The sequence below is a fragment of the Pseudophryne corroboree genome (assembly GCF_028390025.1).
Source record: "Pseudophryne corroboree isolate aPseCor3 chromosome 3 unlocalized genomic scaffold, aPseCor3.hap2 SUPER_3_unloc_29, whole genome shotgun sequence".
In the NCBI taxonomy this organism is placed as follows: domain Eukaryota; kingdom Metazoa; phylum Chordata; class Amphibia; order Anura; family Myobatrachidae; genus Pseudophryne; species Pseudophryne corroboree.
This window is the reverse complement of record NW_026967518.1, coordinates 553,025-568,731: the sequence shown is the minus strand read 5'-3', so window position 1 is coordinate 568,731 and position 15,707 is coordinate 553,025. Positions and strand designations below refer to the sequence as shown.

Genomic DNA, 15,707 nt, shown 5'->3' with positions numbered 1-15,707 from the left:
CACTGAGGGTGCAGGGCGCTGGGGGGGGGGGCGCCCTGAGACGCAATAAAAACACTTTACATGGCAAAAAATACATCACATATAGCTCCTGGGCTATATGGATGCATTTAACCCCTGCCAGTTTTCCATAAAAAAAGCGGGAGAAAGGCCGCCGAGAAGGGGGCGGAGCCTATCTCCTCAGCACACAAGCGCCATTTTCCCTCACAGCTCCGCTGGAAGGACGTCTCCCTGACTCTCCCCTGCAGTCCTACACTACAGAAACAGGGTAAAACAAGAGAGGGGGGGCACTAATTTGGCAGATAAATCTATACAGCAGCTATATAAGGGAAATACACTTATATAAGGTTATCCCTGTATATATATAGCGCTCTGGTGTGTGCTGGCAAACTCTCCCTCTGTCTCCCCAAAGGGATAGTGGGGTCCTGTCCTCTATCAGAGCATTCCCTGTGTGTGTGCTGTGTGTCGGTACGTTTGTGTCGACATGTATGAGGAGGAAAATGGTGTGGAGGCGGAGCAATTGCCTGTAATAGTGATGTCACCCCCTAGGGAGTCGACACCTGACTGGATGGTCTTATGGAAGGAATTACGTGATAGCGTCAGCACTTTACAAAAAACTGTTGACGACATGAGACAGCCGGCAAATCAGCTAGTGCCTGTCCAGGCGTCTCAAACACCGTCAGGGGCTCTAAATCGCCCGTTACCTCAGATGGTCGACACAGACACGGACACTGACTCCAGTGTCGACGGTGAGGAAACAAACGTGATTTCCAGTAGGGCCACACGTTACATGATCACGGCAATGAAGGAGGTTTTGAACATTTCTGATACTACAAGTACCACAAAAAAGGGTATTATGTGGGGTGTGAAAAAACTACCCGTAGTTTTTCCTGAATCAGATGAATTAAATGAGGTGTGTGATGAAGCGTGGGTTTCCCCCGATAAAAAACTGATAATTCCTAAAAAATTATTGGCATTATACCCTTTCCCGCCAGAGGTTAGGGCGCGGTGGGAAACACCCCCATTGGTAGATAAAGCGCTCACACGCTTATCAAAACAAGTGGCATTACCGTCTCCTGATACGGCCGCCCTCAAGGAACCAGCTGATAGGAAGCTGGAAAATATCCTAAAAAGTATATACACACATACTGGTGTTATACTGCGACCAGCAATCGCCTCAGCCTGGATGTGCAGTGCTGGGGTGGTTTGGTCGGATTCCCTGACTGAAAATATTGATACCCTGGATAGGGACAGTATATTATTGACTATAGAGCATTTAAAGGATGCATTTCTATATATGCGAGATGCACAGAGGGATATTTGCACCCTGGCATCAAGAGTAAGTGCGCTGTCCATTTCTGCCAGAAGAGGGTTATGGACGCGACAGTGGTCAGGTGATGAGGATTCCAAACGGCATATGGAAGTATTGCCGTATAAAGGGGAGGAGTTATTTGGGGTTGGTCTATCGGACCTGGTGGCCACGGCAACGGCCGGGAAATCCACCATTTTACCCCAGGTCACCTCTCAGCAGAAAAAGACACCGTCTTTTCAGGCTCAGTCCTTTCATCCCCCTAAGGGCAAGCGGGCAAAAGGCCACTCATTTCTGCCCCGGGGCAGAGGAAGGGGAAAAAGACTGCATCAGGCAGCCTCTTCCCTGGAACAGAAGCCCTCCCCCGCTTCTGCCAAGTCCTCATCATGACGCTGGGGCCTTACAAGCGGACTCAGGCACGGTGGGGGGCCGTCTCAAGAATTTCAGCGCGCAGTGGGCTCACTCGCAAGTGGACCCCTGGATCCTGCAGGGGTACAAATTGGAATTCGAGGCGTCTCCCCCTCGCCGGTTCCTGAAGTCTACCAACGTCTCCCTCTGACAGGGAGGCAGTATTGGAAGCCATTCACAAGCTGTATTCCCAGCAGGTGATAATCAAGGTACCCCTCCTGCAACAGGGAAAGGGGTACTATTCCACGCTGTTTGTGGTACCGAAGCCAGGCGGCTCGGTGAGACCTATTTTAAATCTGAAATCCTTGAACACTTACATACAAAGGTTCAAATTCAAGATGGAGTCACTCAGAGCAGTGATAGCGAACCTGGAAGAAGGGGACTATATGGTGTCTCTGGACATCAAGGATGCTTACCTCCATGTCCCAATTTGCCCTTCTCACCAAGGGTACCTCAGGTTTGTGGTACAGAACTGTCATTATCAGTTTCAGACGCTGCCGTTTGGATTGTCCACGGCACCCCGGGTCTTTACCAAGGTAATGGCCGAAATGATGATTCTTCTTCGAAGAAAAGGCGTCTTAATTATCCCTTACTTGGACGATCTCCTGATAAGGGCAAAGTCCAGGGAACAGTTAGAGGTCGGAGTAGCACTATCTCAAGTAGTGCTAAGACAGCACGGGTGGATTCTAAATATCCCAAAATCGCAGCTGATTCCAACGACACGTCTGCTGTTCTTAGGGATGATACTGGACACAGTCCAGAAAAAGGTGTTTCTCCCGGAGGAGAAAGCCAGGGAGTTATCCGAGCTAGTCAGGAACCTCCTAAAACCAGGCTGTCAGGAATCGACTCACCAAGCTGACATCTGTCCGCCGCTGCGGACTCCGTCCTGGCTCCCTGCGTTCATCTGTCGTCCGCGTCCCTGCCATCGGACGCCATCCTGGGCCTGGGAGCGCTCCTGTGACAGCGGGCGTGTAGCACGCCGCGTCCCCGCTAGGCCGCGGCATGGGCGCCGCCATGACAGCCTCCAACAGTCAGCATACGGCGACCAATCCGGTGCTTGGTCGCACCCACTTTTCCTCACTCCACCAATGACTGTGTAACAAGGGGTATATAAGAAGCTGCAGGATCAGTCTGCAGGCATCCTGAACTTTGTGTCATTCCTGCGACTCATGTGTAAGGATCTGGTTCCTGTTTCCTCCGTGTACCTGGATACCTACCTGCTGTTCCGTGTTCCTGGCTTTCTACCTGAGACTCTGTACTCCTGGTTACCTTTCACAGCTCCGTGGAACTTCAAGCCCCAGCAATACCTGCATCCATCTACAGGCTTCACACTCATCACCATCTCTGTGTGCTTCAGTCTTGCAGTAGAGACTGACTCCAGGTGTGTTCCATCTCTCCACCTGTGATACAGCTTGCTTGCTGTCAGTGCCTCATCACCTGCACTGTGGACATAGTCAGACTCCTGCCTCTGCTACCAGGTTTGCCATACAACACCATCTCTGCTAAAGTTTCATGTTTTAATCTGCTCTGGTTCCCATACCAGATTATTCTCTACCAAGTTATCACTCATCTGTTATCATCACTACCGGTTATTATTTCATCAAGTCACCATTCATTCTGTTACCATAGACTTTCAGCTGTTACGCTGTACAATTGACACTTGCATTATCTACTGTTATTTTCTGCTGCCGTTTTGTGAATCATCTGTTTAATAAATATCATTGCGCTCATGCGCAGAAACATAATCCAGCCTCCTCGTTTTCTCCCATCCACCTCCACTGACCCACTAGCGCCCCCTCCGGGGACACAGACAAAACCTAGTCTGACAGTAAGTTCAGGATCGATGGACTCGGACGGTGGACGGAGTGTGGGGTCAGAGGCCTTGCAAAACCTGGTCTCCCGTTTGGATGGTCAAGAGGCTGCGCAGCAGCAGATGTTCCAGTTCCTGCAAGGGATGTCCTCCCGGATAGATACACTACAGCAATCCCTGCCTAGTGTACACACTTCTACAGTTCCTGTTACTCCAGCACCTGCCAGTACTGTGAGTTCCTCTATGCCGGCTGCATCAGCTCCAGTGTCACGTCTGCACCTGCCCGTGCCAAGCAAGTATGATGGCAGTCCAAAGTTGTGTCGCGGGTTTCTCAACCAATGTGAAATCCAGTTTGAATTGTTGTCACATAACTTCCCCACGTCAAGATCCAAGGTTGCCTACATCATCTCTCTGCTTTCTGGATCTGCTTTGAGTTGGGTGTCTCCTCTGTGGGAACGTGCCGACCCTCTGATTAACAACTATACAGAATTCGTGTCAACCTTCAGACGGATCTTTGACGAGCCTGGTCGTGCAACATCAGCTTCTGCGGACCTAATCCAACTTCGTCAAGGTACCCGTAGTATGGGACAATATGTCATCCAGTTCCAGACGTTGGCCGCAGAGATTCAGTGGAACAATCAAGCCCTGGTAGCAGCTTTCTGGCATGGACTCTCTGATCGGATCAAGGACGAACTGGCAACCCGTGATCTTCCTGTACAATTGTCCGATTTAATTTCCTTGTGCATCAAGTTGGACTCTCGCATCCGCGAACGCAACAATGAACGTGCTCGGAGTGAGCCACGCAGATCAAGGATGATACCTTCCGTACAGTTCCAGTCTCCATCTTCTGATGAGCCTATGCAAATAAATAGGTCCCGCCTAACTCCTGAAGAGCGGTCAAGAAGACTTCGTGAGAGACTTTGTCTGTATTGTGCGGCTGCAGGTCACCAGATTAACTCCTGCACAGTGCGTTCGGGAAACGCCAGATCCTGACTTGTAAAGGAGGAGTCAAGTTGGGATCTTCTAGACAAGCTCCTTCTAATCAAGACCTTATCCTTCCTGTGACTTTAGAGACTTCAGTTGGGCTTCAGTCTGCATCAGCATTAGTGGACTGTGGAGCTGCAGGAAATTTCATCACCCAAGCTGCGGTAAATAAATTCTGCTTGCCTGTATGTGAACTTTCTTATCCAGTCTACATTACCGCCGTGGATGGTAGCCGAATCTCCAAGGGGAATATTTCTCACCAAACTGCACCAGTGGTTTTGGGAGTTGGGTTTCTACACTCAGAATTAATAAAGTTCTTAGTCATTCCTCAAGCCACCCAGGAGATCGTTTTGGGCATGCCCTGGCTCCAGCTACACAACCCACAGTTTGACTGGGGGTTCACATTGCCATCAGTCCTGTTTAGCCCAAGTTTGTCCAATCAAGTCTACTGAAGTGAAAACCCAGTCAAGTCTTCCTGCGGCTTATCAAGATTTCTCCGATGTCTTTAGTGAAAAAAGCTGCGGATGTCCTGCCGCCCCATAGAGAATGGGATTGTCCCATCGATCTCCTTCCTGGCAAGAAGCCACCTAGGGGGCGTACCTACCCATTATCTGTTCCCGAAACTGAAGCGATGAGCGACTACATCAGGGAGAATTTACAGAAGGGATTCATCCGTCCTTCATCATCACCCGCTGGTGTAGGCTTCTTCTTTGTTAAAAAGAAGGATGGAGGACTGCGTCCATGCATTGACTATCGGGGTCTCAATGACATTACCATTAAAAATAGTTATCCATTACCACTCATTACCGAATTATTTGACAGAGTTAAAGGAGCCCGCATCTTCACCAAGCTAGATCTCCGAGGTGCCTACAACCTCATCAGAATCCGGAGTGGTGACGAATGGAAGACAGCTTTTAACACTCGAGATGGTCATTACGAGTACCTGGTAATGCCATTCGGGTTGAGTAATGCCCCAGCAGTGTTCCAACACTTTGTGAACGAAATCTTCCGTGACGTTCTGTATTAATACCTCGTTGTTTATCTGGATGATATCCTCATCTTCTCCCAAGATCTTCCATCTCATCGTCTACAAGTCCGTGAAGTTCTCCGACGTCTTCGTGAGAACCGGCTCTACGGTAAACTGTCCAAGTGTACCTTTGAAGTTTCCTCTATACCCTTCCTGGGTTATATAATTTCCGGATCGGATCTCCAGATGGACCCGACAAAGTTGGAAGCCATTGCCAATTGGTCCATTCCAAATTCTCTCAAGTCTATTCAGCGGTTCCTGGGATTTGCCAACTACTATAGGAAATTTATTCGGGGATTCTCCACTCTCATCGCTCCTATTACCAACTTAACTCGGAAAGGGGCAGACCATTCCAACTGGTCAGAAGAGGCTTTAGTGGCCTTCCAGAAGATCAAGCTGGCCTTTATGTCTGCTCCAGTTCTGTCCCAGCCAGATGTAAACCGTCCATTCGAGTTGGAGGTGGATGCCTCTACAGTTGGAGTTGGAGCTGTTCTCTCCCAGAAGGGAACCGATGGGAAAATCCACCCCTGTGGATTTTATTCTCGTAAATTCCTCCCTGCAGAAGCTAACTACTCCGTTGGAGATCAAGAACTACTGGCGATTAAGCTGGCCCTCGAGGAATGGAGATATCTCCTGGAAGGGGCCAAACATCCGTTCAACATTACACGGATCATAAAAACCTGTTATATTTAAAGGCAGCCCAGTGCCTTAATCCTCGCCAGTCCAGGTGGGCTATGTTTTTCTCACGTTTTAACTTTAAGCTTCATCTCCGCCCAGGTTCGCAGAATGTTAAAGCTGACGCCTTATCCCGATCTATGGAGTCCGAAGAGGAAACGCCTGACTCAGTTCCACATTCCATCCTGAGTCCAGTGGTATTTGCTGCATCTCAAGTCTCCCCAGCTCCTCCTCCTGGTAAGACTTTTGTTTCCCCAGAACTCCGTCCCAAGTTGCTGTCTTGGGCCCATCAATCCAAGTTCACTGGTCATCCTGGTGTCCTGAAAACCTTCAAGTTCCTCTCTGAGACATACTGGTGGCCAAAGATGAAGGCTGACATCAAGGATTTCGTGGCATCCTGTCCTAAGTGTGTGCAGCACAAGACTCCTCGTCAGTCTCCAGCAGGTCAGTTACAACCATTGTCTGTTCCTAGTCGCCCTTGGTCACACCTGTCCATGGACTTTATCTCCGACCTTCCTCCTTCTCAAGGATACAATACCATCTGGGTTGTAGTGGACAGATTTACCAAGATGGCCCATTTTGTTCCTCTCCAGGGTCTCCCTTCTGCCCCAAAACTCGCCCAAATCTTCCTACGGGAGATTTTCCGCTTACATGGTCTACCCTCAGAAATAATATCCGACCGAGGTGTACAGTTTGTAGCGAGGTTTTGGAGGGCTCTCTGTTCTGCCATGCAGGTTAAGCTGAAGTTCTCGTCATCTTACCACCCTCAGACGAATGGGCAGACATAGAGGGTAAATCAAGAACTAGAGACATTTTTAAGATTGTATGTTTCATCTTCTCAGGATGACTGGTTTGATCTGCTCCCATGGGCCGAGTTTGCCCACAACTTCCGCTACCACACTGCTACTGAGACAACTCCATTCTTTGCAGTGTATGGGCAACATCCTCGTGTTCCAGATTTCCAAGAACTCCCTCACATGGATGTTCCTGCTGCCACTACTGCTCTGAGTCAGTTTTCTTCAATCTGGAGGAAGATTCACACCTCTCTCAAAAAGGCCTCCAGCCGGTATAAATACTTTGCGGATCGCAAAAGACGCGCAGTTCCTAGCCTGAAACCTGGGGACAAGGTTTGGCTGTCTACCCGGAACCTCAGTCTTAGGGTCCCGTCTATGAAATTTGCACCACGTTTCATTGGCCCCTTTCCTGTCGAAAGAGTCATCAACCCTGTGGCCTACAAGCTGAAGTTACCACCTTCCCTGCGAATACCTAATGCTTTTCATGTTTCTCTCCTCAGACCTTTAGTCCTGAATCGTTTTCAAAGAGCTCTTCCAGTTGGCCCCAAAGTTCGAACTCAGCGGGGCGTGGAGTTCGAGATTGGCAAGATTCTGGATTCCCGTTGCCGGTATGGACGTCTTCAATACCTTGTCGATTGGTCCGGTTATGGCCCAGAGGAGAGAAGTTGGGTAAATTCGTTGGATGTCCATGCTCCAAGGTTGGTCCGTGTCTTCCATAACACTCATCCTTCCAAGCCACGTGGGTGTTCGGTGCCCACCCTTAAAGGGGGGGGTACTGTCAGGAATCGACTCACCAAGCTGACATCTGTCCGCCGCTGCGGACTCCGTCCTGGCTCCCTGCGTTCATCTGTCGTCCGCGTCCCTGCCATCGGACGCCATCCTGGGCCTGGGAGCGCTCCTGTGACAGCGGGCGTGTAGCACGCCGCGTCCCCGCTAGGCCGCGGCATGGGCGCCGCCATGACAGCCTCCAACAGTCAGCATACGGCGACCAATCCGGTGCTTGGTCGCACCCACTTTTCCTCACTCCACCAATGACTGTGTAACAAGGGGTATATAAGAAGCTGCAGGATCAGTCTGCAGGCATCCTGAACTTTGTGTCATTCCTGCGACTCATGTGTAAGGATCTGGTTCCTGTTTCCTCCGTGTACCTGGATACCTACCTGCTGTTCCGTGTTCCTGGCTTTCTACCTGAGACTCTGTACTCCTGGTTACCTTTCACAGCTCCGTGGAACTTCAAGCCCCAGCAATACCTGCATCCATCTACAGGCTTCACACTCATCACCATCTCTGTGTGCTTCAGTCTTGCAGTAGAGACTGACTCCAGGTGTGTTCCATCTCTCCACCTGTGATACAGCTTGCTTGCTGTCAGTGCCTCATCACCTGCACTGTGGACATAGTCAGACTCCTGCCTCTGCTACCAGGTTTGCCATACAACACCATCTCTGCTAAAGTTTCATGTTTTAATCTGCTCTGGTTCCCATACCAGATTATTCTCTACCAAGTTATCACTCATCTGTTATCATCACTACCGGTTATTATTTCATCAAGTCACCATTCATTCTGTTACCATAGACTTTCAGCTGTTACGCTGTACAATTGACACTTGCATTATCTACTGTTATTTTCTGCTGCCGTTTTGTGAATCATCTGTTTAATAAATATCATTGCGCTCATGCGCAGAAACATAATCCAGCCTCCTCGTTTTCTCCCATCCACCTCCACTGACCCACTAGCGCCCCCTCCGGGGACACAGACAAAACCTAGTCTGACAGTAAGTTCAGGATCGATGGACTCGGACGGTGGACGGAGTGTGGGGTCAAAACCTAGTCTGACACAGGCCAAGTGTCAGTGCATCAATGCACAAGGGTCCTGGGAAAAATGGTGGCTTCTTACGAAGCGATTCCATTCGGCAGATTCCACGCAAGAACCTTTCAGTGGGATCTGCTGGACAAATGGTCCGGATCGCATCTTCAGATGCATCAGCGGATAACCCTATCTCCGAGGACAAGGGTGTCTCTCCTGTGGTGGTTGCAGAGTGCTCATCTTCTAGAGGGCCGCAGATTCGGCATTCAGGACTGGGTCCTGGTGACCACGGATGCCAGCCTGAGAGGCTGGGGAGCAGTCACACAGGGAAGAAACTTCCAGGGCTTGTGGTCAAGCATGGAAAAGTCATTTCACATAAATATCCTGGAACTAAGGGCCATTTACAATGCCCTAAGTCAAGCAAGGCCTCTGCTTCAGGGTCAGCCGATGTTGATGCAGTCGGACAACATCACGGCAGTCGCCCACGTAAACAGACAGGGCGGCACAAGAAGCAGGAGAGCAATGGCAGAAGCTGCAAGGATTCTTCGCTGGGCGGAAAATCATGTGATAGCACTGTCAGCAGTGTTCATTCCCAGAGTGGACAACTGGGAAGCAGATTTTCTCCGCAGACACGATCTCCACCCGGGAGAGTGGGGACTTCATCCAGAGTAATTGTAAACCGTTGGGAAAAACCAAAGGTGGACATGATGGCGTCCCGCCTCAACAAAAAACTAGACAGGTATTGCGCCAGGTCAAGGGACCCTCAGGCAATAGCGGTGGACGCTCTGGTAACACCTTAGGTGTACCAGTCAGTGTATGTGTTCCCTCCTCTGCCTCTCATACCAAAGGTACTGAGAATTATAAGACGGAGAGGAGTAAGAACTATACGCGTGGCTCCGGATTGGCCAAGAAGGTCTTGGTACCCGGAACTTCAAGAGATGCTCACGGAGGATCCATGGCCTCTACCTCTAAGAAGGGACCTGCTTCAGCAAGGACCCTGTCTGTTCCAAGACTTACCGCGGCTGCGTTTGACGGCATGGCGGTTGAACGCCGGATCCTGAAGGAAAAAGGCATTCCAGATGAAGTCATCCCTACCCTGATCAAAGCCAGGAAGGATGTAACTGCACAACATTATCACCGTATTTGGAGGAAATATGTTGCGTGGTGCGAGACCAGGAAGGCCCCGACAGAGGAATTTCAACTAGGTCGTTTCCTGCATTTCCTGCAAACAGGACTGTCCATGGGCCTAAAATTAGGATCCATTAAGGTTCAAATTTCGGCCTTGTCGATTTTCTTCCAGAAATAATTGGCTTCAGTTCCTGAAGTCCAGACTTTTGTAAAGGGGGTACTGCATATACAGCCTCCCTTTGTGCCTCCAGTGGCACCCTGGGATCTCAAAGTGGTTTTGGGATTCCTAAAATCACATTGGTTCGAACCACTTGCCACAGTGGATTTAAAATATCTCACATGGAAAGTGGTAATGCTGTTGGCCCTGGCTTCAGCCAGGTGCATATCTGAATTGGCGGCTTTATCCTATAAAAGCCCTTACCTGATTTTTCATTTTGATAGGGCGGAATTGAGGACTCGCCCTCAATTTCTCCCTAAGGTGGTTTCAGCGTTTCACCTGAACCAACCTATTGTGGAGCCTGCGGCTACTGGGGACTTGAAGGATTCCAAGTTACTGGATGTAGTCAGGGCCCTGAAAATATATGTTTCCAGGACGGCTGGAGTCAGGAAATCTGACTCGCTGTTTATATTATATGCACCCAACAAGCTGGGTGCTCCTGCTTCTAAGCAGACTATTGCTCGTTGGATTTGTAGTACAATTCAGCTTGCACATTCTGTGGCAGGCCTGCCACAGCCAAAATCTGTCAATGCCCATTCCACAAGGAAGGTGGGCTCATCTTGGACGGCTGCCTGAGGGGTCTCGGCTTTACAACTTTGCCGAGCAGCTACGTGGTCAGGGGAAAACACGTTTGTAAAATTCTACAAATTTGATACCCTGGCTGAGGAGGACCTGGAGTTCTCTCATTCGGTGCTGCAGGGTCATCCGCACTCTCCCGCCCGTTTGGGAGCTTTGGTATAATCCCCATGGTCCTGACGGAGTCCCAGCATCCACAAGGACGTCAGAGAAAATAAGAATTTCCTTACCGATAATTCTATTTCTCGTAGTCCGTAGTGGATGCTGGGCGCCCATCCCAAGTGCGGATTGTCTGCAATACTTGTACATAGTTATTGTTGCCAAAAAATTCGGGTTTTGTTGTAGTGAGCCATCTGTTCTGGAGGCTCCTCATGTTATCATACTGTTAACTGGGTTTAGATCACAAGTTATATTGTGTGATTGGTGTGGCTGGTATGAGTCTTACCCGGATTCAAAAATCCTTCCGTATTGTGTACGCTCGTCCGGGCACAGTATCCTAACTGAGGCTTGGAGGAGGGTCATAGGGGGAGGAGCCAGTGCACACCGGGTAGTCCTAAAGCTTTTACTTTTGTGCCCAGTCTCCTGCGGAGCCGCTATTCCCAATGGTCCTGACGGAGTCCCAGCATCCACTACGGACTACGAGAAATAGATTTATCGGTAAGTAAATTCTTATTATATATACTGTACTCAGTCACTGTGTGTCTCCTACAGATGGGCCCAGTAACAGAGATACCCCAGAGAGATGTCCCCGTCCTCTGTATTCCCAGGATTGTACAGAGGAGAATCACAGGATCCCACAGGAGGATCAGGTAGGTGGGATTTAGGGTCTCCCCAATATACTAAAGTGACTGTCACTATATGATCTGTAGAGGAGCTGTGTCTTATACACTCTTATACTGTTTCACCTCAGTTTAATCTGACTGTATGCAAATGTCATTATAGTGTTTTGTTTTTTTAGGTAGAATGTCTGTCTGATATTAAAATAGAAGGTACAGAGGTAGAAGAAGAGACATATGTTACTGATATAAAGGCTGAAGATATAGAGGGAGAAGAAGAGACGTATGTGACTGATATAAAGGCAGAAGATACAGAGGGAGAAGAAGAGACGTATGTGACTGATATAAAGGAAGAAGATATAGAGGGAGAAGAAGAGACGTATGTGAATGATATAAAGGCAGAAGATATAGAGGGAGAAGAAGAGACGGATGTGACTGATATAAAGGCAGAAGATACAGAGGGAGAAGAAGAGACGTATGTGACCGATATAAAGGCAGAAGATACAGAGGGAGAAGAAGAGAAGTATGTGACTGATATAAAGACAGAAGATATAGAGGGAGAAGAAGAGACGTATGTGACTGATATGAAGACAGAAGATATAGAGGGAGAAGAAGAGACGTATGTGACTGATGTAAAGGCAGAAGATATAGAGGGAGAAGAAGAGACGTATGTGAGGGTTGATCAGCAGTGTAAGGAGGAGGAGATCCCTACAGATATCAGCACAGGTTAGTAATAAACACTTATTACAGAAGTCACATATTCTCATTGCTCAATCACTACAGCAATCTCTTATCCTACACCCTCCTCTGTCATCAGCCCTGTTCTCAGTTGGGTGTTTTTAACACAAGGCTATCCATGACAAATATCACATGTAGAGCGTTTTCTCATACGTCCTAGAGGATGCTGGGGACGCTTTGAGAACCATGGGGTAAAGATGGGATCCGCAGGAGACATGGGCACTTTAAGACTTTAAAAGGGGTGTGAACTGGCTCCTCCCTCTATGCCCCTCCTCCAGACTCCAGTTAGATTCTGTGCCCAGCGATACTGGATACACTTAGGAGCTCTCCACAGTTTCTCAGAAAAAATACTTTATTTAGATTTATAATTTTCAGGGAGACCTGCTGTCTACAGGCTCTCTGCATCGTGGGAGTGAGGGGGGAGAAGCAGGACCTACTTCTGTGCGTTTAAGGGCTCTGCTTCTTAGGCTACTGGACACCATTAGCTCCAGAGGTTCAGATCACTTGGTGCGCCTAGCTGCTTGTTCCCGGAGCCGCGCCTTCACCCCCCTCACAGAGCCAGAAGACAGAAGCCGGATGAGTAAAGGAAGATCAGAAGACTTTAGTGATGGCAGAAGACATCAGTTGGATCCGACGACACGCCTGTCGTTCTTGGGTATGATTCTGGATACAGAATTACGGAGAGTTTTTCTTCCAGTGGAAAAGGCTCTGGAAATACAGAACATGGTAAAACAGATTCTGAAACCGGCAAAAGTGTCAGTTCTTCAATGCACTCGATTGCTGGGCAAGATGGTGGCGGCCTACGAGGCCATTCTGTATGGCAGGTTCCATGCCAGGGGTGTTTCAGTGGGACCTGCTGGACAAGTGGTCCGGGTCTCACCTGGACATGCACCGGAAAATACTCCTATCTTCCAGGACCAGGATCTTCTTTCTGGGGTGGCTGCACAGTTCTCACCTTCTGGAGGGACGCAGGTTCGGGATTCAGGATTGGATCCTGGTAACCACAGATGCAAGTCTCCGAGGCTGGGGAGCAGTCACACAGGGGTGAAACTTTCAGGGAAAATGGTCAAGCCAGGAAGCTTGTCTGCACATAAACATTCTGGAATTAAGGGCCATTTACAACGGCATTCTGCAAGCGGAACATCTTCGCGGTCTGCCCGTCTTGATTCAATCAGACCACATAACAGCAGTGGCGTACGTAAACCGCCAGAGCGGAACAAATTTCGGCCTTATCAATTTTCTTTCAGAAAGAATTGCCCTCCCTTCTGGAAGTTCAGACCTTCGTCGGGTGTGCTGCACATCCAACCTCCATTTGGGCCCCCAGTGGAACCGTGGGATCTTAATGTGGTGTTGCAGTTCCTGCAATCTCCTTGGTTTGAACCTTTACGTAAGGTTGAGTTAAAAGTCCTTACTTGGAAAGTAGTCATGTTGTTGGCCTTGGCGTCATAAAGGTGAGTTTCTGAATTGGCGGCTTTGTCTCACAAAAGACCCTATTTAATCTTCCATGCTGATAGAGCGGAGTTGAGAACTCATCAGCAATTTCTACCAAAAGTGGTTTCCTCATTTCACGTAAACCAGCCTATTGTGGTGCCAGTGGCTACTGATGCCTTGGCGGAATCGAAGTCTCAATGTGGTCAGAGCTTTGAAAATCTATGTCGCCAGAACGGTGCAGATTAGGAAAACAGAGGCTCTGTTTGTCCTGTGTGCTCACAACAAGATTGGGACTCCAGGCAGACTATTGCACGCTGGATCTGTAATACGATTCAGCAGGCTCATTCTACGGCAGGGTTACCGTTACCGAAATCGGTGAAAGCTCATTCTACCAGAAAGGTGGACTCATTCTGGGCGGCTGCCCGAGGGGTTTCGGCATTACAACTTTGGCGAGCTGCTACTTGATCGGGTTCAAACACCTTTGTGAAGTTTTACAAGTTTGATACCCTGGCTGAGGAGGACCTCATGTTTGATCAGTCGGTGCTGCAGAGTCATCTGCACTTTCCCGCCCGTTCTAGAGCATTGGTATAAACCCCATGGTTTTGAAGCATCCCCAGCATCCTTTAGGACGTATGAAAAAATAGGATGTTAATACCTACCGGTTACAGACCTAGTCTCTACAGCTACTGCTGGAAAATCGTAATTTTTACCTTATGTTCCCCCAAAACATAAGAAAACGCATCATCAAATGCAGTCCTTTCGGCCCAATAGATACCGAAGAGGAAGAGGCTCTCCCTTCCTTGCTGCTAGAGGCAGGGAAAGAGGTAAAAGAAACCCAGGCTTCTCTACCTCCCAAGAACAGAAGTCCTCCCCGGCTTCTGCCAAGTCCACCGCATGACGCTGGGGTTTCCCTGCGGGAGTCCTCGCCGGTTGGGGCACGTCTCAAGCTCTTCAGCCAGGTCTGGGTTTGCTCCGGCCTGGAACCTTGGATTTTAAAAATTGTGTCACAAGGGTACAAACTAAAATTTTAAGACGTTCCCCCTCGCCGATTATTAAAATCAGCCTTGCCAGCTTCTCTGACCGGCAGAGAGGTAGTGTGCGACGCAATACAAAAATTGTGTCAGAACCAGGTCATTATCACGGTTCCCCCTGCGCAACAGGGACAAGGCTTTTATTCCAGTTTTCTCTGACGTCCTAAGTGGATGCTGGGTACTCCGTCAGGACCATGGGGATTAGCGGCTCCGCAGGAGACGGCACAAAAATAAAAGCTTTAGGACTAGGTGGTGTGCACTGGCTCCTCCCCCTATGACCCTCCTCCAAGCCTCAGTTAGGTTTTTGTGCCCGGCCGAGAAGGGTGCAATCTAGGTAGCTCTCCTGAGCTGCTTAGAATAAAAGTATAGACTTAGGTTTTTTTATTTTCAGTGAGTCCTGCTGGCAACAGGCTCACTGCACCGAGGGACTAAGGGGAGAAGAAGCGAACTCACCTGCGTGCAGAGTGGATTGGGCTTCTTGGCTACTGGACATTAGCTCCAGAGGGACGATCACAGGCCCAGCCATGGATGGGTACCGGAGCCGCGCCGCCGGCCTCCTTACAGATGCTGAAGACAGAAAAGCTCCAGAAATCGGCGGCAGAAGACGTCCATGTCTTCATAAAGGTAGCGCACAGCACTGCAGCTGTGCGCCATTGCTCTCAGCACACTTCACACCGCGGTCACTGAGGGTGCAGGGCGCTGGGGGGGGGGGGCGCCCTGAGACGCAATGAAAACACTATATATGACTAAAAATACATCACATATAGCTCCTGGGCTATATGGATGTATTTAACTCCTGTCATTTTACCTCAGAAAAAGCGGGAGAGAGGCCGCCGAGAAGGGGGCGGAGCCTATCTCCTCAGCACACAAGCGCCATTTTTCCACACAGCTCCGCTGGTAGGAAGGCTCCCAGACTCTCCCCTGTACTCCTGCACTACAGAAACAGGGTAAAAAAGAGAGGGGGGGCACTTATTTGGCTAGATATAGATATATTGCAGCTATA

The 15,707-nt window shown here is 49.3% G+C and overlaps 2 protein-coding genes across 2 annotated transcripts in view; both read left to right on the top strand.

The window, feature by feature from the left end:
• LOC134983913 (oocyte zinc finger protein XlCOF6-like) overlaps positions 1-15,707 on the top strand; it is a 127,435-nt gene that overhangs the window by 91,823 nt on the left and 19,905 nt on the right. The gene's annotated exons all lie outside the window — the stretch shown is intronic.
• LOC134983916 (uncharacterized) overlaps positions 1-15,707 on the top strand; it is a 29,524-nt gene that overhangs the window by 694 nt on the left and 13,123 nt on the right. Inside the window, exons 2-3 of the mRNA XM_063949526.1 lie at positions 11,440-11,541; positions 11,691-12,224. Of these exons, the coding sequence (XP_063805596.1) occupies positions 11,440-11,541; positions 11,691-12,224 (636 nt within the window). The remainder of the gene's footprint in view (positions 1-11,439; positions 11,542-11,690; positions 12,225-15,707) is intronic.